At 40.7% G+C, this 23,476-nt stretch overlaps 1 protein-coding gene across 2 annotated transcripts in view; it reads right to left on the reverse strand.

Moving 5' to 3' along the window:
- Nucleotides 1-14,705, reverse strand: part of znf280d (zinc finger protein 280D) — a 31,145-nt gene extending 16,440 nt beyond the window's left edge. The window contains exons 1-8 of one of the 2 annotated variants that reach the window (XM_061756680.1): nucleotides 14,274-14,705; nucleotides 11,154-11,293; nucleotides 10,696-10,943; nucleotides 10,506-10,602; nucleotides 7,827-8,048; nucleotides 7,674-7,742; nucleotides 2,331-2,437; nucleotides 2,065-2,246 (exon numbers count right to left, since the gene is read on the reverse strand). In XM_061756680.1, the coding sequence (XP_061612664.1) occupies nucleotides 2,065-2,246; nucleotides 2,331-2,437; nucleotides 7,674-7,742; nucleotides 7,827-8,048; nucleotides 10,506-10,602; nucleotides 10,696-10,943; nucleotides 11,154-11,286 (1,058 nt within the window). In that variant the 5' untranslated portion in view covers nucleotides 11,287-11,293; nucleotides 14,274-14,705. Of the gene's footprint in view, nucleotides 1-2,064; nucleotides 2,247-2,330; nucleotides 2,438-7,673; nucleotides 7,743-7,826; nucleotides 8,049-10,505; nucleotides 10,603-10,695; nucleotides 10,944-11,153; nucleotides 11,294-14,268 lie in introns of both variants that reach the window. The other variant, XM_061756684.1, reaches the window with a different exon arrangement.
- Nucleotides 14,706-23,476: the final 8,771 nt, after the last annotated feature.

Consider the following 23,476-nt stretch of genomic DNA (forward strand, 5'->3'; position numbering starts at 1 on the left):
TTACACGTCTGTAAAATATGTACATATTTGTAAATAACTCGACCTGAACGAGTATATTGCAGTAGACTGGCATATTCACAGCATGGAGAAAACACGGGAGCCACAAAACCCTTTTAACATCTAAAATAAACATCATTGTTGTTTTCCTTTTTTTATTTCTGCATGCAACACAAATATTTGCAAGTCCAGGGAAAAGGATGCTGGGTTGAAGCTTACTTTCAAGTACAATCCTGGGAGAAAGGCAAGGTACAGCCTACACTGGTCACCGGCCAGTCACACGGCACATATAGACCAACAACCAATTGCACTTGCATTCAAAAGTATGGACAATTTCGATTTTTCAATTAACCTAACGTCATATTTATAGAATATGGGTGGAATTTGGGCGGCACGATGGAGACTGATTAGCACATCTGCCTCACAGTTCTTAGGACCGGGGTTCAAATCCCGGCCCCGCCAGTGTGGAGTTTGCAAGTTCTCCCCGTGCCTGGGTGGGTTTTCTCCGGGCACTCCGGTTTCCTCCCACATCCCAAAAACATGCACGGTAGGTTGATTGGAAACTCTGAATTGCCTTTAGGTGTGAATGTGTGCGCGAATGGTTATTTGTTTATATGTGCCCTGCGATTGGCTGGCAACCAGTTCAGGGTGTACCCTGTCTCTCGCCCGAAGATAGCTGGGGTAGGCTCCAGCACGCCCGCGACGCTTCTGAGGATAAGCGGTACAGAAAATGGACGGATGGGTGGAATTTAGAGTACCTAGAGAAAATCCACGCAAGCAAGCACAGGGGTGAACATGAAAACCTCACACAGAAAGGCTGGAGCTGATATTTGAACCCAGAACCTCAGCCTTCTGAGGCAGATGTGGTAGCCACTTGTCTGAAGTGTTACCAGGGACTGAAAATGGCCGTCCATTTATTTTATTTTATTTTATTTTTTATTTTTTTACCCCACTCAATTGTAGCGCTGTCTTTCCACATTGACTACAAGGTCCGACATTGAGCCTTTTTATGTGGTGGCTGAGGAGCCAATTTGTGGTGACCCTGTCAGAACCTGTACTGGCCTCGGACATTCATGATACCATACGTTACGTTTTAGCGATTATTTCATTATTAGCGTGTTTATACTGTATTTTGCAGTACAATTGCATTCATAGGTGTGACTGTGTACTATCCTCACTAAAATCAAGGCATTGCAATAATGAATAAAAGAAGAATAAAACAATTACAAAATTATTAAAATATTGTACATTGCTATGCATGTATACATGTGCATAGGCTCCCTCCCCCTTACACACTCCCTCCCTCACTGCTCTTATGTCCCGAACACCACAACCTTCAACCGTTTATCCAATCCCATTCAGATACCTTCAACGTCGAGTCGGAATTTGTACAACTCTCATAGCAATTCATGTAACACAAATAAAGGATCGCTACTTGCTAAGAGCAGACCGCCCCTGAAGGTTTCTTTGCGTTGGGGTGGGGCCGGTGTGTGCGTGTGTCTGCTCGCTGTGCTCACTGCTCAGCTGCGGCAACCAGGCAAAACGAGAGGAGAGACGGCAAGTAGTCGGACGGTGTGCATGACACATTATTCGTTCATTTTGACAATAAAGATGTCTTCAATCGATCATGGCCTGCCTCCGTGGTATCGAGTAATCAGACAGCACAGTACATTGTCTGTCTTTTTACTGTTAGAGGAGGGTGTTTGGTGGTGAGGACTCATCAGGTAGTGTTAAGACTTTTCAAAACAGGCGTGCATACAGTAGATCGCACTTGTGCTTTTCTTATATTTCAGGATAGACTTGCACATTTTGCAAGCGACCTTGCTGATCAGTTTCATTTCAAGTGAAATATTGCCACACGCTTGCGGCACCGCTGCCTGAACCCAGCACCTCTTGATTTCAGCGTCTGTGTCCAAAAGACGTGAGTGGCGATGAGTCGACCACAAGCTACAACCGTCATCGCGCGGTAGCAAAGTCGACGCGTCGATTAATCGACAAATATGTTCAACCCCTACACGGCAGACAGTCAGGACAAGCCAAAAGATTTGGTGTTTTACACGAATTTACCTGATGTTGCTCTTGAGAACTTTCAAGCAACACTGACACTTGAAAGTGATGCTGCTCCTCTCCACAGGCGCCTTGTCACAATCTCCCTCAAATCTGCCGTAGTAGAAATCTGACACCAGCATGATGCGTTTATGCGTGACATCGGCTAGTGGGGCGCTACTTTCCGCTCGAGCCCCGCAACTCTGAAACAAGAGATTTATACATTCAAATCCCCATGGCATCGATAAAATATTTAAATGGCACATCGACTGACAACATAAACATACAGTCATATGTTGATTCAACGCCTCCTGCTGAAGGAATTCTTCTTTACAATGTGGACATTTGTTCTTTACCTCACCATTTTCCACTGGTATGGTTGCATTTGCTTGGCCTAAAGTTAAACCAGAGCAGAAGAATAACTAGTCAGAATTTCCACAATGCATTTTGCAGACATGCAAACACCAAAGGCATGAAAAAGGTGACCCCAAAAAAAAAAAGCATTTTAGGGAGGGTCTGGGGGATCCTCCGGGCCCATGCACAGTATTTTTTTATTTTGATTTTAACATAATTTAAGCCATCTAGAAGACTCTAAAGACAACAATAAGGCGGAAAAAAATAAATACATTAAAAAATATATATATATATATATATATATTCTTCACACAGAAAAACTTACTTACACCGCTCAAGTACATGTTGCTGTACAAATTTAAGATTAAAATCAAATTTGCCTAATTTCTTTGCTTTTTTTGTTCTGGCCTCCAACTTGAGTCAGGCCCATCTCCACCTGCAACTGATGCCTGCTTCAAGCCGTGCCACATGAATAGCATCCTCCTCTTAAGCACTCTCATTCTGGAAAAATATTAACTAAAATCATGGTTTGTTTCACTTCATTTTTCACTATTACCAACTTCAAAGGCTAATCCTAAATACAGCCTCCAGGAAAATATTAAGTACAATATTTTTCTGTTTTTATGGGTCATTCCTGAATTTGAAGTTAGTTCATTCTGTGTTGTGACATAATCCTTAACAGCGCTCCGTCGGTTTACATTAACATTTTACATTAACATCAGTAAACTAATTAGGTAATTGTAGCCGCCTCTCCTAATTAATACAAAATGTACCGTACTACCGTATCAGATCTTGTCGATGTTACTTCACGGTTCCGCTTGGGACCACAACCAGGGCCCGACCCACAGCACCTCAACATGAAAATACAAAAGACCACTGCAACAAATGCCACACTGGCTGCTCTGATGAGCAAAAATGTTGCTTCAACGTAAGAGTAGCAATAGAGGATGTCCGCTCCAGAGGTGGGTCGAGTAGCCAAACCTTGTCCTCAAGTAAGAGTACTGTCACTTGACAATAATGTGACTCAAGTCAAAGTAAATAGTCGTCCTCCAAAAAATTACTTGAGTCAGAGTCAAACGTACACAGTGAAATTATTACTCAAGTACTGAGTAAATAGTGAGGAGGGTTGGGCATCGTTTGAATTAGATCGATTCCGGTTCCAAACAATTCTCGATTCTGATTCTTTTAGGGGGCTGGGTCAAAAGGTTCGGATGGTTTAAATAAAAGGTGTCCAAATTATGAACATCCATTTTCTTATATAATGATTTGCAAATCAGGTTCAACCTATATTTAACTGAATACACTACAAAGACAAGCTATTTAATGTTCAAACTGATAAACTTTATTGTTTTTAGCAAATAATCATTAACTAATTTTACTGCTCCAACACGTTCCAAAAAAGCTGGGACAGGGTCATATTTACCACGGTGTTACATTACCTTTTCTCTTAACAACATTCAATAATAAACATTTGGTAACTGAGGACAGTAATTGTTGAAGCTTCCATCCATCCATTTTCAACACCACTCATCCTGGCTAGGGTCGCGTGGCGCTGGAGCCCATCCCAGCTGACTTCGGGCGAAAGGCGGACTAGACCCTGAACTGGTCGCCAGTCGGTCGCGGGGCACATATAGACACGGACAACCATTCGCACTCACATTCACATCGTCACTGAGTGGGAACTGAACCCACGCTGCCCGCACCAAAGTCAGGCTAGTGTACTACTACACCATCAATGACATTTGTTGAAGCTTTGTAGGTGGAATTCTTTCCCATTCTTGCTTGATGTACAGCTTCAGCTGTTCAACAGTCCGGTGTCTCCGTTGTCGTATTTTACGCTTTATAATGCGCCACACATTTTCAATGGGAGACAGGTCTGGACTGCAGGCAGGCCAATCTCGTACCCGCACTCTATTACTACGAAGCCAGGCTGTTGTAACACATGCAGAATGTGATTTGGCATCGTCTTGCTGAAATAAGTAGGGCCCATGAAAAAGACGTTGCTTGGATGGCAGCATATGTTTCTCCAAACCTTGTATGTACCTTTCAGCATTAGTGGTGCCTTCACAGATGTGTAAGTTACCCATGCCAATGGCACTAACACAGCCCCATACCATCACAGATGCTGGCTTTTGAACTTTGCGTCCATAACAGTCCAGATGGTTCTTTTCCTCTTTGGCCCGGAGGACACGACATCCACAATTTCCAAGACCAATTTGAAATCTGGACTCGTCGGACCACAGAACTCTTTTCTACTTTGCATCAGTCCATCTTAGATGAGCTCGGGCCCAGAGAAGCCGGCGGCGTTTCTGGGTGTTGTTGATAAATGCCTTTTGCTTTGCATAGTAGAGTTTCAAGTTGCACTTACGGATGTCGCGCCAAACTGTATTTACTGACATTGCTTTTCTGAAGTGTTCCTGAGCCCGTGTGGTGATATCCTTTACACATTGATGTCGGTTTTTGATGCAGTGCCGCCCGAGAGATCGAAGGTCACGGCATTCAATGTTGGTTTTCGGCCTTGCCGCTTACATGCGGTGATTTGTCCAGATTCTCTGAACCTTTTGATGACATTATGGACCGTAATTGATGAACTCCCTAAATTCCTTGCAATTCTACGTTGAGCAACATTGCCCTTAAACTGTTCAACTATTTTCTCCCGCACTTGTTCACAAAGAGATGAACCTCGCCCCATCTTTGCTTGTGAATGACTGAGCAGTTCAGGGAAGCTCCTTTTATGCCCAATCATGGCACCCACCTGTTCCCAGTTAGCCTGTTCACATGTGCGATGTTCCAAACAGGTGTTTGATGAGCATTCCTCAACTTTCTTCATCTTTTTTGCCACCTGTCCCAGCTTTTTTGGAATGTGTTGCAGCCATAAAACTTTAAGTTAATGATTATTTGCTAAAAACAATAAAGTTTATCAGTTTGAACATTAAATATCTTGTCGTCGTAGTGTATTCAATTAAATATAGCTTGAACATGATTTGCAAACCATTGTATTTTGTTTTTATTTATGCTTAACACAACGTCCCGACTTCATTGGAATTGGGGTTGTACATGAAAGCTGTTTCGGAAGCCTCTCCTCAGTGCAAGACACATGAAAGCCCGCATGGAGTTTGCTAAAGAAAAAGAAAAACACCTGTAGGACTCCAAGATGGTGATAAGAGTATCTGGTCTGATGAGACCAAGATCAAAGTTTTTGGCCTTAATTCTAAGCGGTATGTGTGGAGAAAACCAGGCACTGCTCAACACCTGTCCAATACAGTCCCAACAGTGAACCATGGTGGGGGCAGCATCATGCTATGGGGGTGTTTTTCTGCTGCAGGGACAGGATGACTGGTTGCAATCGAAGGAAAGATGAATGCGGCCAAGTACAGGGATATCCTGGACGAAAACCTTCTCCAGAGTGCTCAGGACCTCAGAGTGGGCCGAAGGTTCACCTTCCAACAACACAATGACCCTAAGCACACAGCTAAAATAATGGAGTGGCTTCAGAACAATTCAGTGACTGTTCTTGAATGGCGCAGCCAGAGCCCTGACTTAAACCCAATTGAGCATCTCTGGAGAGACCTGAAAATGGCTGTCCACCAACCTTCACCGTCCAACCTGACAGAACTGGAGAGGATCTGCAAGGAGGAATGGCAGAGGATCCCCAAATCCAGGTGTGAAAAACTTGTTGCATCATTCCCAAAAGAATCACGGCTGTATTAGCTCAAAAGAGTGCTTCTACTAAATACTGAGCAAAGGGCCTGAATTCTTATGGCTGTGTGGTATTTCAGTTTTTCCTTATTATCTGCAAAAATGTCATTTACATAACTTTAAAGCTGCAGCTTTGGCTCGGTTTTCTGTTACAGTCTTTTCGAGGAAAGTTAAGCTATGTCTCAACAATTCAGTACCATATTGTTCTCAGTCTTTGCACATGATTTCAGCACTTCAGACATATTTAACGTATTTTGAAACAAAACATGAAAATAACTAACAATTTAGTGCCAACGACATAAATATGTGTCTTAAAAACAACCGTTCAGTGCCAATCACGTATTAATATGAGTTTTACACTTCTCTAGGGGAATTGGTAGAAGAGGCGCTGACGCATCACCACAGAAGATATAGATCTTTGGAAGAATTTCACTGAAGCGCAACCGCCAACACAGGGCAGCAATGTACCATTTTAGATTTCAGAGCCTTGTTTGACACACAGCAGTGTTTGCAGGCCAAGAAAGGCAGTGAGCACAGGCTGGAAATCAGAGGAGCTGAAGTATATTTACATTCGAAGAGTATTTGTATCGTATTCGGAGAGTATGAATTGTGGTCATTCGCACAATTGTGTGTTTGTGTCAGAAGTGTGTATAACTGAGCTCTTGTATGACGAGGATCACGGTCTCCATGTCAACAACCAGTAAACAACACCAAGTGTCATGACTGACGTGAATTCCGGCGAGTTTGCGTCACTCAGTTTGCGAATTATATAGGTCAATACGATTATTTTGCAATAAAAGCCCATTCCTAAATGTTGTTTGAGCTGCATTATACAATGAAAACACTTTCAGATGTCCAAGGTGTGACAAAAAGCAAAACAATATACAAGCATAGAAATTACAGATGCATAAACGCTGCTTTACACAAAAAGTTAATTGTCTCCATATTCTGTGAGACGTGACCCAAAAAAAAACCCCCGTAAAACGTACCTATGTTTCACTGCACATAACTCAAGAACGAATATGGTAGTATCTAGCATTTTCCCCCCTGCTGAAATAAGAGAGTTCATCCTTTAATTTGGTAGATTTGGTATGTGTATAATCATCAAACACAGTATTCTTCAAAATCCTCAAAAACGGCTCGCATTCAAGGGGCTGTCTTTTCTGAAAAAGGCTGGCATTAAATGAGTTAAAACAATTTGGGAAAACCAAGATGATGATGATGGCATCAGGGAAAAAGTGTTTTTTATATAGTTTATGAAAACTTCTGATTTCAACTGTATTCTCTCTTTTTTTTACTACTGTGTTTTGTTGTGTACCGTGGGGACAATTAGTTTGGGACCTCCACTGCCTCCTCTTCTTGCTGTTAATTATGCTGCATCTTTTGGAGTAGACCTCAGTGCTGCCTGTCATGTTGGACCACAAAGAGGTCCTACACTAAAGGCGCACAACTGTAAAATCAGACTTGCTTGTTGTATACAGTAAAAGTCCATAAAACAATTGCTTTCAAAATCCACGATACAATGGGGGTTCACTGTAGTTAGTTCGGCTTGGCAATAAAACACAGTAAAAACTTACTGATGTCAGCTTTGAATCTTTTCACAGCTTTGTCGATTTGCTGAGGTATCAACACCCGCTTCACTGTCTCTGTGGGACACCCAAAAATCAAAGAAAATAAGTACATTGATTGACGAATACCTCAAATAAGTGTGAAGCCTTTCAAAAGCACACCTCTGTTTAAGCTGTTAGTCTGAACAGGCAAGGGGATGGTCTGCGCAGAGGTGGCGTGGGTGACTTGCAGCAGACGGTGTTTGGGTGAATACACAGTGGGGCTCTGCACATTAGCCAATGTCACAACGTTGTTTCGGATCTGCTGCACGTGAGGCCGATGGACAACACCGGGTACAGTAGTGACTGGGGTGACCTGCTGGAATAGCTGCCGCGGCTGACCGGCTGAAATTCAAAACATCCAAACCCTTAAATGCAAATTCAAAACCACAGCAAAAGATTCACATGAACTCATTTTTCTTTGAAAAACCCTGTTCAGTTTGTTGCTACAATTAGAGATGTTTGAAGGTAACTGCTGAAAACGTGCAAAGACTGAGAACTAACTCAATTGTGAGCTTTCGTGTCACCCTATCAATTTTCCAGATTTTTGGGGATGTGGCTAAAACGGGACCCAGTGAGCCTTTGAGTCAGTCATCCCTCCCCCACAATATAAGAAGTGAAAGCTTTCATTTGCATCAGCAGCTATCTGGCACAACTGCGACGTGCAGTTAGCTGGAGAGCTATACTAACGCCCTGAAAATGCATCTTTCCAGATAATCCGATGGTGTGGCCACTTTAGAGCGCCTCGTTGTTGGTTGTGAGGGCACGCATATCAAAAGAGAAAAAAAAGCTCAAGAGCAAGGAAGTGGGATTTTTTTTTTTTTTTTAAGTCCAATCTGATACCCATCATGTGGCTTTGGGCTGGCATGGCCTCTTTAGATCGAGCGCCTCGATATCACAGTGCGGAAAAGCCCCGTGACAACCCAGTGAGATATATTCCAGCCACCTGAGGTTTTAAGTGGATATGTTTTTTGGCTCAAAAATGTTGTTATGTGGACACGTGAGTAAGACGCTAAACTAAGTAGCGTCTATTTTTCCAGGTTAAAGACGTGGTATTTCATTCACAGTTTAGCGGGACATGGTTTCACGCATTCAGCGGACAAGCCCACAGTGTCTGAGAATGGAGACGACAGCTTGATTTTTGACAATTTTTAATCTATATTTTATGTACAGTGGGTACGGAAAGCATTCAGAGCCCCTTAAATATTTCACTCCTTGTTATATTGCAGCCATTTGCTACAATGATTTAAGTTAATTTTCTTTCCCTCATTGATGTACACACAGTACCCCACATTGACAGAAAAAAATTTCACAGATTTATGAAAAAAGAAAAACAGAAATATCACACAGCCATAAGTATTCAGACCCTTTGCCTAGTATTTAGCAGAAGCACCCTTTTGAACTAATACAGCCATGAGTCTTTTTTGGAATGATGTTTTTCACACCTGGATTTGGGGGATCCTCTCCCATTCCTCCTTGCACATCCTCTCCAGTTCTGTCAGGGTGGATGGTGAACATTGGTGGACAGCCATTTTCAGGTCTCTCCAGAGATGCTCAATTGGGTTTAAGTCAGGGCTCTGGGTGGGCCATTCAAGAACAGTCACAGAGTTGTTTTGAAGCCACCCCTTCATTATTTTAGCTGTGTGCTTAGGGTCATTGTGTTGTTACAAGGTGAACCTTCACCGCAGTCTGAGGTTCTGAGCACTCTGGAGAAGGTTTTCGTCCAGGATATCCCTGTACTTGGCTGCATTCATCTTTCCTTCGATTGCAACCAATTGTCCTGTCTCTGCAGCAGAAAAACACCCCCACAGCATGATGCTGCCACCACCATGCTTCACTGTTGGGACTGTATTGGATAGGTGATGAGCAGTGCCTGGTTTTCTCCACACATTCCGCTTAGAATTAAGGTCAAAAAGTTCTATCTTGGTCTCATCAGACCAGAGAATCTTATTTCTCACCATCTTGGAGTCCTTCAGGTGTTTTTTTTAGCAAACCCCATGTGGGCTTTCATGTGTCTTGCACTGAGGAGAGGCTTCCGCCGGGCCACTCTGCCATAAAGCCCCGACTGGTGGAAGGTTGACTTTCTCGAACTTTCTCCCATCTCCCGACTGCATCTCTGGAGCTCAGCCACAGTGATCTTTGGGTTCTTCTTGACCTCTCTCACCAAGGCTCTTCTACTCCAATTGCTCAGTTTGGCCAGACAGCCAGCTCTAAGAACTGTTCTGGTCATCCCAAACGTATTCCATTTAATGATTATGGAAGCCACTGTACTCTTAGGAACCTTAAGTGCAGCAAAATTCTTTTTGTAACCTTGGCCAGATCTGTGCCTTGCCACAATTCTGTCTCTGAGCTCTTCAGGCAGTTCCTTTGACCTCATGATTCTCATTTGCTCTGACATGCACTGTAGCTATAAGGTCTTATATAGGCAGGTGTGTGCCTTTCCCAATCAAGTCCAATCAGTATCATCAAACACAGCTGGACTCCAATGAAGGTGAAGAACCATCTCAAGCATGATCAGAAGAGTTAAATATATGAGTGTCACAGCAAAGGGTCTGAAAACTTATGGCTGTGTGATATTTCGGTTTTTCTTTTTTTTTTTTTTTTAAATCTGCAAAAATTTCAACAATTCCGTTTTTTTTCTGTCAATATGGGGTGCTGTGTGTACATTAATTAGAAAATGTTTTTATTTCAATGATTTTAACAAATGGCTGCAATATAACAGAGTGAAAAACACCCTTTGCAAATGTATTTTCACTTTCTAAGGACTTTCAATACTCCTGATTACATGCAACTCAACTTTACCTGGTACAAAGGTAAATTTGGTCCCAGGAGGATACTGTTTCCCAAGAGTGGCAATGAGGTTATTGTTGCTGGTTAACTGCGGGGTTACGATGAAGCCCTTGGATTAAAACAAATCGTTATGTAGAATATTATTCACTCAATTTACAGTACATTGGGGTAAATAAGAACGAAATGGTTTAAATTACAATACCTGATTATTAACAATAACTGGCTGCGGAGTCAGTGTCGTGAGATTGGCTGTTGGAGTACTGATGGCATTTCCAGCTATTTTCAAAGGTAACATTATAGAAGAGGCCAGGGCCGGCGCAGCAGCAGCAGAAGGAGCAGGAGCAGGGGCAGGAGCAGCAACAGGAACAGGAGCAGAGTTGACCACATGCTTGACCACATTGTCCTTTGGAGGAGGTGGAGCAACAGGCGGAATCTCGTGTTCCTTTTTCGCTGGAAAATGTTTAAAAAAGGCAGCGCAAATGGACATCTGATATTTGGCGCAGCAACCAAAACAATGGCTTCACACAAATACGTTGATATATACTGTAAATGCAATCTGCAATCTCTATGACAAATTAACAGCCAAATGTAAACTTGAACCACATACTGCATTACTCTAATGAAAATTTTAAACAACAAACAATAAAAAATTGCACATACACACTACTCCAACAAAGATGGGCTCGTCGTCGTCGTCGTCCTCCTCCTCCTCCTCCTCAGTCAACTGCTCTGGAGCTGCTCTCTGCCATGGCTCCAGCTCTTCTTCCTCACATTCCATGAAGAGTTCAGACATTTTGGACCTACAATGCAAACATAATACTGTGATATAAACACCATATGTGAGAAAGTGAGAAAGTACAGTGGTGCCTTGACAACTCTCAATTCAAAACAATATTTATCGCAAATCCTCTTTCCCGAAATGATTGGAAATGCCATTTGTTCCAGACACCCCAAATACACCAACAATAAATTATTGGATGGTGTTTTTAATTGGAAAAATAGTGCTTTGTATTGTACTTAAAATGTATGTTATTATTGTAAATAACATAATTAAACAGAATGTAAAGAATTAAACAGTTTGTGCATCATGATAATTCAATGGGACATTGAGCTGCTCCTCCTGCTGTGCAGCAATAAAATACATACACACATACTAGACAGAGATTTGCTGATGAAGCACGAAATAAAGACAGTCGCAACTAGCCTGAATAATAATTGTCATTTTTCATAGAGGATAATGAATATATGCCTGTTAATATTATTGTATGCTCTGTCTGTACGTGTTGCTACCGCTTGTGCTCGAGTAAGTTGTATATAGGTTCATTTAATTATTACAAGGACATTGATACTAGTTTTGTAAGCCCATGACATTTTGCATTGTGTGTTTACATTAAGCTAGCAAACTTTCATGACACAGTTATGTGGTTTTGGTTAAATGCAATATTTGAACTTTTATATTTTGTTTTATATTTAGTTTTACAATACATTTCAACTGGGAATGGCAACAGACAGCTTGAAGCAAGCATTTAGACTTTTTGGGAGAAAATTTTCACTCGTAACTCAAGACAAAAAAAAATATTTTTTTTTTAAATCAGCCAAGCGTCAGTTCATATCTCAAAAACTCAGAAGTCGGCTCATTCATGTGTCAAGGTATCATTGTACGGCAAATCAATAATTTGGCACAAACTGAGGTAAAAAAAAAATAAAGAAAGAATTGTCCGTAGGTGTGAAGGTGAGTGAGAATGGTTGTTTGTCTATATGTGCCCTGCGATTGGTTGGCGACCAGTTCAGGTTGTACCCAGCCTCTCGTTCAAAATCAGCTGAGATAGGCGCCAGCACACACGGGACCCAAGTGAGGATAAGCGGTTCAGAAAGTGGATGAAAGGATGGATGTTTTATAGCTCAAAAATGTGAGGTGCCATACCACATGTTCACATGGGCATGGAAAAACTAGAGTCTAAAAATATACCAGGGTTCAATCCCCGGCCCCGCCTGTGTGGAGTTTGCATGTTCTCCCCGTGCCTGCGTGGGTTTTCTCCGGGCACTCCGGTTTCCTCCCATATCCCAAAAACATGCGTGGTAGGTTAATTGAGGACTCTAAATTGCCCGTAGGTATGAATGTGAGTGTGAATGGTTGTTTGTTTATATGTGCCCTGCGATTGGCTGGCAACCAGTTCAGGGTATACCCCGCCTCCTGCCCGATCATAGCTGGGATAGGCTCCAGCACACACGCCCGCAACCCTAGTGAGAAGAAGCGGCTCAGAAAATGGATGGTTATCAACCAATTACTATTGTTTATTTGGCATTGTTTAATTATTAAACAAAAACCAAATAAACAACTATTACGCAATATCACTGATAAATGCGAAGGGCTACTAGTTTGATATACACTTCTGGGGCTGCTTCAGGTTCAACTACATTTCAATTACAGGTTATTCATACTATGGCTGCAAATAATGTTTATTTTCATAATAGGTAAAACTGACTTTTTTTTCTATAAATTGATTAGGATTCAGTTACTAGTTTGGTACATAGAAAATAGGGGAAAATGATGCTCATTGTTTTCCAAAGTAACAGCAGATGTTTTCAAATGACTTATTTTGATTAAACACAAAGATCAGTCTTCTTTCACGAAGGACCATAGAAATCTGAGAATATTTACTGTTGAGAGGCTGAAATCGGAGTATTTGGACAAAGTAGTTGTCGATTAATTTGATAATCGACTAGTTGTTGATGAATCGATTAATTGTTGCACCTCAAAAACTGTCAACAGGTACTCTAATTGTGTATTTCCACTTCTTACTAAATCAACAGAAAAGCAATTACATCAAAATCGAATACCAACCTAAAGAGCATAAATTTGAATTGCAAACTAGACTCGAAATTGCATCTTAACAATACCCAGCCCTAATAGATTGCTATACTTGTGATCATTTTGTATTGCTATTGACTTCACCAACAACATAAACAAGCGTGTTCAGATGAGGGTCGATGAGACCAAAAGCCAGTTCTGTGTGATATTGAGACTTTCGTCACAGGGAAAATAATTCAACGTTCCATTCACACAAAGCTTCCAATCAAGATGGCGGCGGTATTGACGACGTAAACGGAAAAACGTCCCCAAATCCAGATCGCATTTCTATTCAGACTCCGAGCAAATTTACTCAAATAAACAAACAAACAAAACAAACAACCACCCCGCCCCCCCCCCCCCAAAAAAAAGACCAGTTACAAATATGTGTGTCAATACTACACGTGCGACACTTTATAAAAACACAACACATGGGTTAACGACAAACCTCTCATGTAAACACACACGTATGAACACAACACACGGCTTGATTGTTACTTCAATGAAAATATAGTTCAAACGCGCATATGTCAAAATAGACGTCAAAATATAGCAAAGACTGCAAACATGCTCACTAAGTAACGTTTAAAAAAAAAAAAAAAAATGCTAACTAGCTAACGCGTTCGTGATTTATTTTTCCTACCCCCAATACTGCTTCTCTCCAACCACATTTGCTACAAAGATGAGCGACTCATTTATAACACCAATTCGGGGACGTGGGTGCATTAATTCAACCATTCGTCATGCGTTGGTTGGTTCATCACTTGCTGCCCGTAGTAGTAGTAGTAGTAGCTTTAGCTAGCATTAGCTTGGAGTCATTGTCTTGAAATTTTAAATATGGAACTTTGGGATAAACTGCATAGCACGGAGGATGTTTTCTGTTTTTGTTTTTGTTTTGTTTTTAGGGATGAGCTACGTGCTTACCTTACCAGTCAAGTAAAGTCTGTCACCAGCGTTGCAGTAGTTATTAGATGTGGACCGTGGGGTGCAGTTACTGCGCTTCTTTCCCCCCCTCCACCCCAACGCCAGCGGTGGAAATGGTGCCCTGCGTGAGCCAAACGCGGCGGAAACACTCTCACTGTGAATCCAGTTCCACTTGAACTGACTCGGAAAGAGCAGATCTACTAGCCCCTGTACTAAAAACGAACCGTCGAACCTTATGGAAAGCAGCTTGAGCATTGTTCCATCTTTTTTGTACCACCACGCTCTTTGCCCTCACTCGTGGAGTGGGACAACTTTGGCATAGGGTAATACGAAAACTAGGGAGCACAAGTAGAACTATTTTTTTCCACTACTATTGCCACTTTTGGCCAACTAGTATGCAATTAAACCTTACTAGTAAACTACTGTGCTGCACTAAAAATACAACGAGGTCCAATTTGTAGGCATCGGCACGTGCACACATAGAGTCCAGGTGGTGCTCATGCACTTTCCCTTTTTATTGCAGCCCATTTTTTTCCTTCATATATTAAGTATCTACAATGGCTCCCAGTCAGCTACGGAGTAGACTTTAAAGTTATGCTACTGGTCTATAAATCACTTAATGATTTTGGTCTTGAATCCATTAAAAAAATGCTAATGGCATATAAATCCAGTCGGGTTCTAAGAGCTACAGGCTCAGGTCGGATAGTGGAGCACAGAGTAAAAGACAAACATGAGGATGCAGCATTTAGCTGTTATGCTGCACACAAATGGAATAAGCTGTAAACAGAAGTGAAGTCAACCCAAAGTGTGAATACTTTTAAGTCCATGTTAAAAACAATTCTTTTTTTTTCTCATGCTTATGATTGAGAATTTTAGACCATTTCCATTTCTTGCACTATACGTGAATAATTTTAGTGAGCTGTCTTTTATTTTTCTGTACTTAGTTTTTAAATGTCTTTTGCTCTTTGTTTTAAATGCTTTTAATCATGCAAAGCACATTGCTTTACAGCAATGGCCACTATATGCAAATAGTGCAGCACGGCGAGACAACTACAGCGAGTGCTCGAGTAATACAACATTGGCCCCACAGAAATGTAACAACAAACTCAAGTCCAAAAATTGCCAGCTTGTTGTAATGGAATTATAGGTCAGCTGTTTAAGAAGTTGATGGCAAGAGGGAAGAAGCTGTTGGAATGTCTACTAGTTCTAGTTTGCATTGATCGGTAGCGCCTACCTGAGGGAAGGAGCCGGAAGAGCCGGTGATCGGGGTGGGGAGGGTCCGAGAGGATTTTGCACGCCCTTGTCTTAGTTCTGGCAGCGTGCAAGTCCTCAAGGGTGGGTAGGGGGGTACCGACAATCCTTTCAGCAGTTTGGATTGTCCGTTGCTTTTTTCTGCTAGTTAACATCTAGCACTTTGCTAGTAGTACAGAAAACCTCAGCTATTTGCGTGGGATAGGGACAAAGCCCTGCCATGTATAGCGAACATGTCAGAGTAATTGACCCCCCCCCCCCCCTCCCCCAACAGTTAATAGGCTATAAATGTCACAAGATGACTACTATTTCGAAATGAAGTTCCTCAACTCACTTCAAATTGTATCCATGGCTCTTTTTTTTTGGCAGTACGTTGCTTCATTAGTAGTAATTGTTTCCCACAGATGTCAACTATGGCACTTTGTTCATTCATTCATTCATTCATCTTCCGTTCCGCTTCTCCTCACTAGGGTCGCGGGCGTGCTGGAGCCTATCCCAGCTATCTTCGGGCGAGAGGTCGCCAGCCAATCACAGGGCACATATCAACAAACAACCATTTGCACTCACATTCACACCTACGGGCAATTTAGAGTTTTCAATTGAGCTACCATGCATGTTTTTGGGATGTGGGAGGAGACCGGAGTGCCCGGAGAAAAGCCACGCAGGCACGGGGAGAACGTGCAAACTCCACACAGGCGGGGCCGGGATTTGAACCCCGGTCCTCAGAACTGTGAGGCAGACGTGCTAAAGAGTCGCCCGCCATGCCCGCCGCACTTTCTTCAATCTATTCCAAAAATTGTTGCCCTGAACTCGTCTATGCTTGTATTTCCTCCCTCTTTCTGTGCCTTTGTATATCAGATACTTCAAGTAGAACAGGTAACACAGGTAACAGGTATTGTGAAAACAAAATGGCTTTAATTAACTTGCCATATTCGCCCAACCTGCTTCCCGATATTTTCAATGCTGTTGTGATAGAACATTAACTAACTGTAAGTTACCGGCTCTAGCGTTCAGTGGCTGTAACAACACTATGACAATGATTTTGAGTTTTTATCAACCCGCTATTTTTATGTCTTTTTGAGATAGTACCACAGCCATAACAGGGGTTTTCAAAGTGATTATCGCTGTCCAACAAGTGTCCTATTCGCTGATGTTGTCACGCATCTAATTACACCGGGTAGCAAAAAAACATTTTTTTGTTGTTGTTGTAAATTGTCTATGTTTTTTTTTTTTTTTCAACTGAATTAGGACAATTTTGCATGGATGAATCCGAAAATGGCATCCGTTTCTCTTGTTCAGGTCTGTTTTTTTATGACAAGTTACACTTTATTAATCAAAGTGTAAATGGAATAGTAGACATTGATAAAAGTAAGTACCTGTAAATTGAATGGTCACCTTTGTTCAAAATTCAGGGCATGAATTTATTTTAACCACTAAAAAGCTAAATTACTTGTACATGTAAACAAAAACATGTGGACATAGTTCAAAATTTTGACCTGATTGAGTAAAACCAATTTGATATTTGGATGTATCCATCCATCCATCCATTTTCTGAGCCGCTTATCCTCAAAAGTGACCGGTGTTGTCTGATAGCAGGATGCTGTGTTGCTGGGTGAAAGCACACACTGTTGCTCCTGGGTTCTGTGTAAAAGGCAGGCAGATTAATGCCAGATTCATTTCTTTTCTGATGCATGGGTCTCGATTTAGAAGACGCTGTCAAAAGGTCCCACGTTCATACGGAGCCACAAAACGAGCTAGCCCTTGCTGAAAATATCTGGAGAGCAACACAATTGCTTTGATTTGTTTCCCAGGTCAATTTTAGCTGTGTTACTATAGCAAAAATTATAGAGCATAATTATTCGTGCCCAATGATAAAACTACAAACACACACACACACAGACGTCATATCCAGACGCGATGCAACAAAGATTGAACGATAAAAAAATAATAAGGTAAACATGCAAACCTGGTGAATCTGACTCTATAAATAGATGTTAAACATTTGGTTGTTGCTGAGTGATTTGAGTTTGTCCAGCAGGTGGCAGTCTGGAATTATTAATACTGTTCTGTTCAAGGCAGCGGGTTATACATAGCCATGTTCCAACATTTGACAACACTTTGTTTGAATTAGGTTACAATTGGAAAGTAAGCATTTCCTGTCATGAAAACTACAAAATCTTCATGTTATAGATCAGTGTTTCTCAACCTTTATTTACATTCGACAAAATGTCACGGCACACCACCAAACAAAAAAACCACAAACAGTATATGGACTGAAGTAACGATAATCCCGTCTCAATTTACTCACAAATTGACTTACTCTGTGTGAACTAAGGGCCTGTTTAGTTAAACACAAAGCGATTGTTCTGTTGTATCAATGGCAACAGGTACAGAGCTAGAAAGTTGTTTCACGTTAAACTTACATTTAAAATGACAGTCACTTGCAATTAAAAGCATTTTGTGTTTTATAACAGACACATAGTCAAAAAGAGTGTGGAACATGCATTTTCTAGGAAATTCAATACAAATACACCAACAGCAAAGCAGATTTGGACATGGCACTACATATTCAAAGAGGAATGCAAAAATGAAAATGTGTGTCATATCACAGGCGGGGCATATATTGAACATTTGTAAAATTTTTGAAAAATCTGTTAATACATCGATATCTGTTTAAATAGGTTGTCAGAATTTTGATTTCAATATTTTTGTAGTTTTGAACAAAAATCATATTCAATGACATTTGCTTAGGACATGCAGTTACTCCGATATTTATATTTCAAATGATGTCAATTTCTTGGGGTAAGGTTGTATAACATGCTCACTTACAGTGGCACCTCTATTTACGAGTGCCCTGATTTATGATTTTTTTTTTCGAGATACGAGGCATGGCTCGGCTGATTTATTTATTTTATTTCCCCCCCCGCCTCAATTACTTGAGTTATGAGTGCGCTTCAGGCAGTTCCGCAGCTCCAGTGAAGTGCAAACAAATAATTAAGGTGGAAACTCTCCGTGGAACCTCAGTTCATTTACAAATTGGTTTACAAACAAATCTTTGAGACAAATATTGATTGGGTTCACAAACTATGCTTCCTGACATACCGGACACACTCAACGCTCACTTGTGCGTTCTCTCACACAGCAAAAATGTCATCGGCTCCACACATTTCAGGTATATTATTATTATTATTATTTTGCTGTAATTTAGCTCTCAGTATGGTTCCCAAGAAAACGAAACGTGCAAGTGGTTGTGCTACGAAAGACGAGACGTGGTGTCCACTGCTGCTCTCGCTGGTGAGGTAGCTTAGTTTATTGTTCCAGGTGATGTTGGGTTGTGTTGTTCATGGATGCAACATGACTATAAATAAATACCCAGAGAAAGCATCTCAGTGACCACGCAACCGTGAAACTCCTAAAAACCTGCCAACTCACAAATGAAGTCTAAATCCTTATTTGCATGCAAACAACAGTAAAATATGGTCTTAATGAGGCCAAAAGCTAACTTTGCATTTATGACTACCCATATTAGTCTGCAAAAAGTCAATAAGTGTTATTTCTGGCTGCAGGCCACTGTGTGCTTCCTGTGTGTGAAGCTATGAATGGTGCCAAAGATGTTACAAGTTCACTCCTTTCCTCTTAGCATAATGGAACTCACACACTAAAACATCTGGTTAGGACCATAGGGACAATTATAGTTGTTGCTTAAAAGGTCAACACACGTTGTTTTATGTGTGTGTTGGTCTGTATGCAGTTATACACATTTGATTTACAAAATATCCGTGCACACCCATTTTCTTGCAACCCTCCATCCATCCATTTTCTGAGCCGCTTCTCCTCACGCGGGCAGGAGGCGGGGTACACCCTGAACTGGTTGCCATCCAATCGCAGGGCACATAGAAACAAACAACCATCCGCACTCACATTCACACCTACGGGCAATTTAGAGTCTCCAATGAATGCACGTTTTGGGGATGTGGGAGGAAACCGGAGTGCCTGGAGAAAAGCCACGCACGCACGGGGAGAACATGCAAACGCCACACAGGCGGGGCCGGGAATTGAACCCGGGTCCTCAGAACTGTGAGGCTGACGCTCCTCCAAAGTCTAACACATTATTTTCTGGTTGATTTTCAAGTCCAAAACATTTTTCCCATCGAAAATAATGTCAAAAATGAATTCATTCATTCCAGGTTCAAAATGTTGCCATCAGAAAACCTTGATGTTTTTAAGTAACCCGTTAACTGTCATTAAGAGAAGTTAACCACTGTATAATAAAATAAAATGAAACTAAAATAAAGTAAAACTACTACTACAGCCTTAGTAGATGACAGTCAGACACACCAGAGAGGGCGGAGCAGTGTAGGTTTCTGATATGTGCGGCCCCACGTGGTGGGATTTATAGAACTTGACTTGGCTTTCGATTTGCATCATGAAATGTAAATGACTGGGGTTTGCCTGGGGGATTTGCACCTCCTTGTGGAGACATGAGGGGGTTTTCAAGGCTTTTGCTAATTATAAGGTGAAAGGTTGATATGAAGGAAGTATATCTTTGTTGTTCGAAGAGCTCTACATACGTATTGTGGAAATGTCGAGTCATACAAGGAAAATTGGGGAGCACTTTTACTGCACTCAATAAGTGGCTCTTTAAATGAGCCACAGCAGCAGATGCACACTCGCAACAAGCTTGTCACCGGCCTGGGTGTCACCACGAAACCAAAACCAAAGCTAAGTAAAACACACATACAACTGCTATTACTATGGGAAAATTCAAACGTCTAAACATTACGATTGAAATGTTATGATCACAACTATGTAGAAACATGCGAGGAAGTATGCATCAATAATGCAATGCAAGAGTTGCGTTTTTTGTGTTTTTTATAAAATGAGCTTAATTAGGTTGATTGGCAGGCTAAGGGGAGGTCACGAGAGAGAAGTTGTTTGCAGAGCGAAGCTGTCACCTTGTGGTATTTTATGGGTACTTCTGGACTTAATAAGCGTTACATAGTGCACCTGCCTGTATAATGTGTGTTTCATATGAGCATTTCCTCAGTCAAATTAGCTTGTGTACTGTATGTATTTTTAACTCAGAACGGGAGAAGCACCAGTAAAACAGGCCAAAATCCAGATATCAGGGGGTGAGCCAGGTTGAGAGACTAGTTGCATACTGGTTGTAGTTTAACCAAATGCGAGAGTGTAGCAATGAGTCTTAAATCAAGATTGAAACATTTCTACAGAGGTTAACTTCTGTAATTTCCGCAGGTAGGGCCCGCAGAACAGCATGCAGCCGTGCAAGATGATTGTTTGGACTCCACCTTTTGTTTAACTTTTGAGGCATTTTCCAGAAAATTTTGGGTGGACTTTTGTTCATCCACTTAAATTACAGCATTTATCAGATAAAAGGCTGACTTCATTAAAGCAATCGATGCATTTTGGGGGATGAGGACAGAATAAAATGGCGCAATAAAATGGTTAGCGGAATTAAAGTGCTGTTAAATTCTTCATGGAAGCCAAATTCACTGCAGTCCCTGTGAGCTCATCCATCACTCACCCACCCTTTCTGCACTGTTCCCTAGTTTCATTGGCTTGGGTCATTCAAGGACAACTGTGCTCTCACGACAAAGCAGGCATTAGACCCTGCTGAAAAAACTCACAACATTCAACAATAAAAAGTCAATCATTTCCACGATAAACAATTGTTTGTTTTTAGCGCTAGGTTTTTGAGGGAAAATGTCATTAGCAATTAGCATAATTCCCAAGTAATTTTTTAACTAACCGTCACAGTATCAATACAAATTACCAAAGTGCGTGCTCAAAATGTTGTTTTTTTTCTTTATGTCCTAGTGACCTAACTTACGTGTTTTTAGAGATACAAACTGTTGTTCAACACGATTTTCTGCTTTGAACTGTGAGCAAAAAAATTCACTACAGGTGTTTTATGATAGCAGTGAACTTAATTCACAACAAGCAACTGTTTGGCACATAGTGGATGATTCCTCAAAAAGGGGTTTAAAGATGTTTATTGCCACTACCAGTTGAAGTTTACTGTCAAATTAAACACAGAACAAAGAGAATTACAAGTTGTGTATTTAAAACAACAACATAGCTTTTCTTTAGATAAGTCTGTTTAGCTTGATGCCAACAAACAATGCAAAATGCCATAGACGAGCAAACAAATAACATCGGTGTCGCACTGTTATAACCCATTTAAGCTACAGGTATTTGAACACAAAGTGTGCAGCAACACATGTGGAGAGACAATATAACAATACTTACAGGCATATATGATTTATCCTATGCAAACAATAACTAATATTACTCTAGCTATGTATGGAAGTTTGTATTGTACTGCTCCAAGTGAGCAAGGGGCTCACACGAGGAGGAGCAGCACTATGAGCATTGAATTGAACCAAAAAAAACAAAAAAACAAAAAAAAGTAGCTAAAACTGTTTTTATTCTTTATAGGGCTGCAACTAACATTGCTTTAGCAATTTGTTGTTGGAGCCCTAATTCTTTACATTCAGTTTAATTATGTCCATACTGTAAGTTTTCATGAAGTACAATACTACAGAGTGCTATTTTTCTTATTAAAAACACATTAAAAACAATGGTGTGCTTTGGGGGAGGCAGGAACAGATTAATACCATTTTAATTAATTCGATATAACAAATTGAGTGTTTTGAGTTACAAGCCTGGTGACAGAACGACTTAAACGCATATCTAGAAGCATCAAAGTACTTCTACTTTACTACAGATTGTGTGTACTTTTGTCACCCTTGAATAGCAGTAATCAGCACCAATGAGAAGCCTTCAGCCAAAGCAAACATGACACTGACTTCACTGCAGTCCTCTGGTCTGGTTTCTCGCCAGCGCGGAGGAAAAAAGTAGTCCCAAACAGTTGGTGCCCTGCATCGTGCCAGAATGAATGCTTCAGAGAGAGAGGGGAGAAAAGGACATTGCACTTCGTATCCATACGTTTTCGTCTTCTGGACGCATTATAGCAATCGTCTCATAGCGTTCTGTTAAAGTTCTGAAAAAGCCTGACTTGCATCCATCATTGTTTACATTTCACACACTACTATACTTTAGCACCCTGTGTCTTTAACGCGTATGTGTGTTGGAATGGCACTTAATTATTCTTTTTTTCTTTTTTTAATTTGCTTCTTTAACCTTCTTAAAAACAAATTGGTTTAATGTTGGCACCATATCAGTCAAAATACACATGACATGGTTATTCAAATGCACCATAACCTAAGCAGGATTTGAGGTGGTAAAATTACTCATCCTCTGTACTTATAAGTATTCAGAAGAAGACTAACAAAAAAAAAACCTGGTAAAAAGTAGTACTGATTCAACTCCTGTACGTAAGTAAAAGTAAAAATATACAAACTGAAATGTCTGAAACCACCTGCCATTCTACTACAACCGGAGAACAAATTAGGCATCACCATTTCAAATTTTTTTTGACTGTATTTAAATTTTTTTTTTATGTTTTCAGGAAACACAGGTATTAAACAATCATATAATTTCATTCATCTAACCTAACCATAAACAGTACACTTTTTAAAAGTTGATATATTATTTGTCATATAATATATTTTGCTGTGTTCAGCCCAACCCTGTTATAGACACTCAGGCACCCCCAAAAAATACATCTTTCAAAACATCCCTGACTAAATCTTCCACAAGTCAATTAAAGAAGTTCAGTTTTATTTGAATATTAATTTAGATTTAGCATGACTCCAATTATATTAACAATGTTGCAAAAATGATGCTTATTTTTGCTCGAGTAGTTGCTAGCTGTGTTAGCTGCTATGCTAACCGGGCAAGAACAAAAAAAAACAATAAAAACGTTAATACTATTGTATTTTTCTGATATCATTATCAGGGTTTCGCTGGGTTGAGTGACAGGCTTCATTACAGCTTAAAACATTGAAAAAATATGAAAAGTAAAAAAGATGAC

Source organism: Phyllopteryx taeniolatus, chromosome 2 (assembly GCF_024500385.1).
Source record: "Phyllopteryx taeniolatus isolate TA_2022b chromosome 2, UOR_Ptae_1.2, whole genome shotgun sequence".
Lineage (NCBI taxonomy): Eukaryota > Metazoa > Chordata > Actinopteri > Syngnathiformes > Syngnathidae > Phyllopteryx > Phyllopteryx taeniolatus.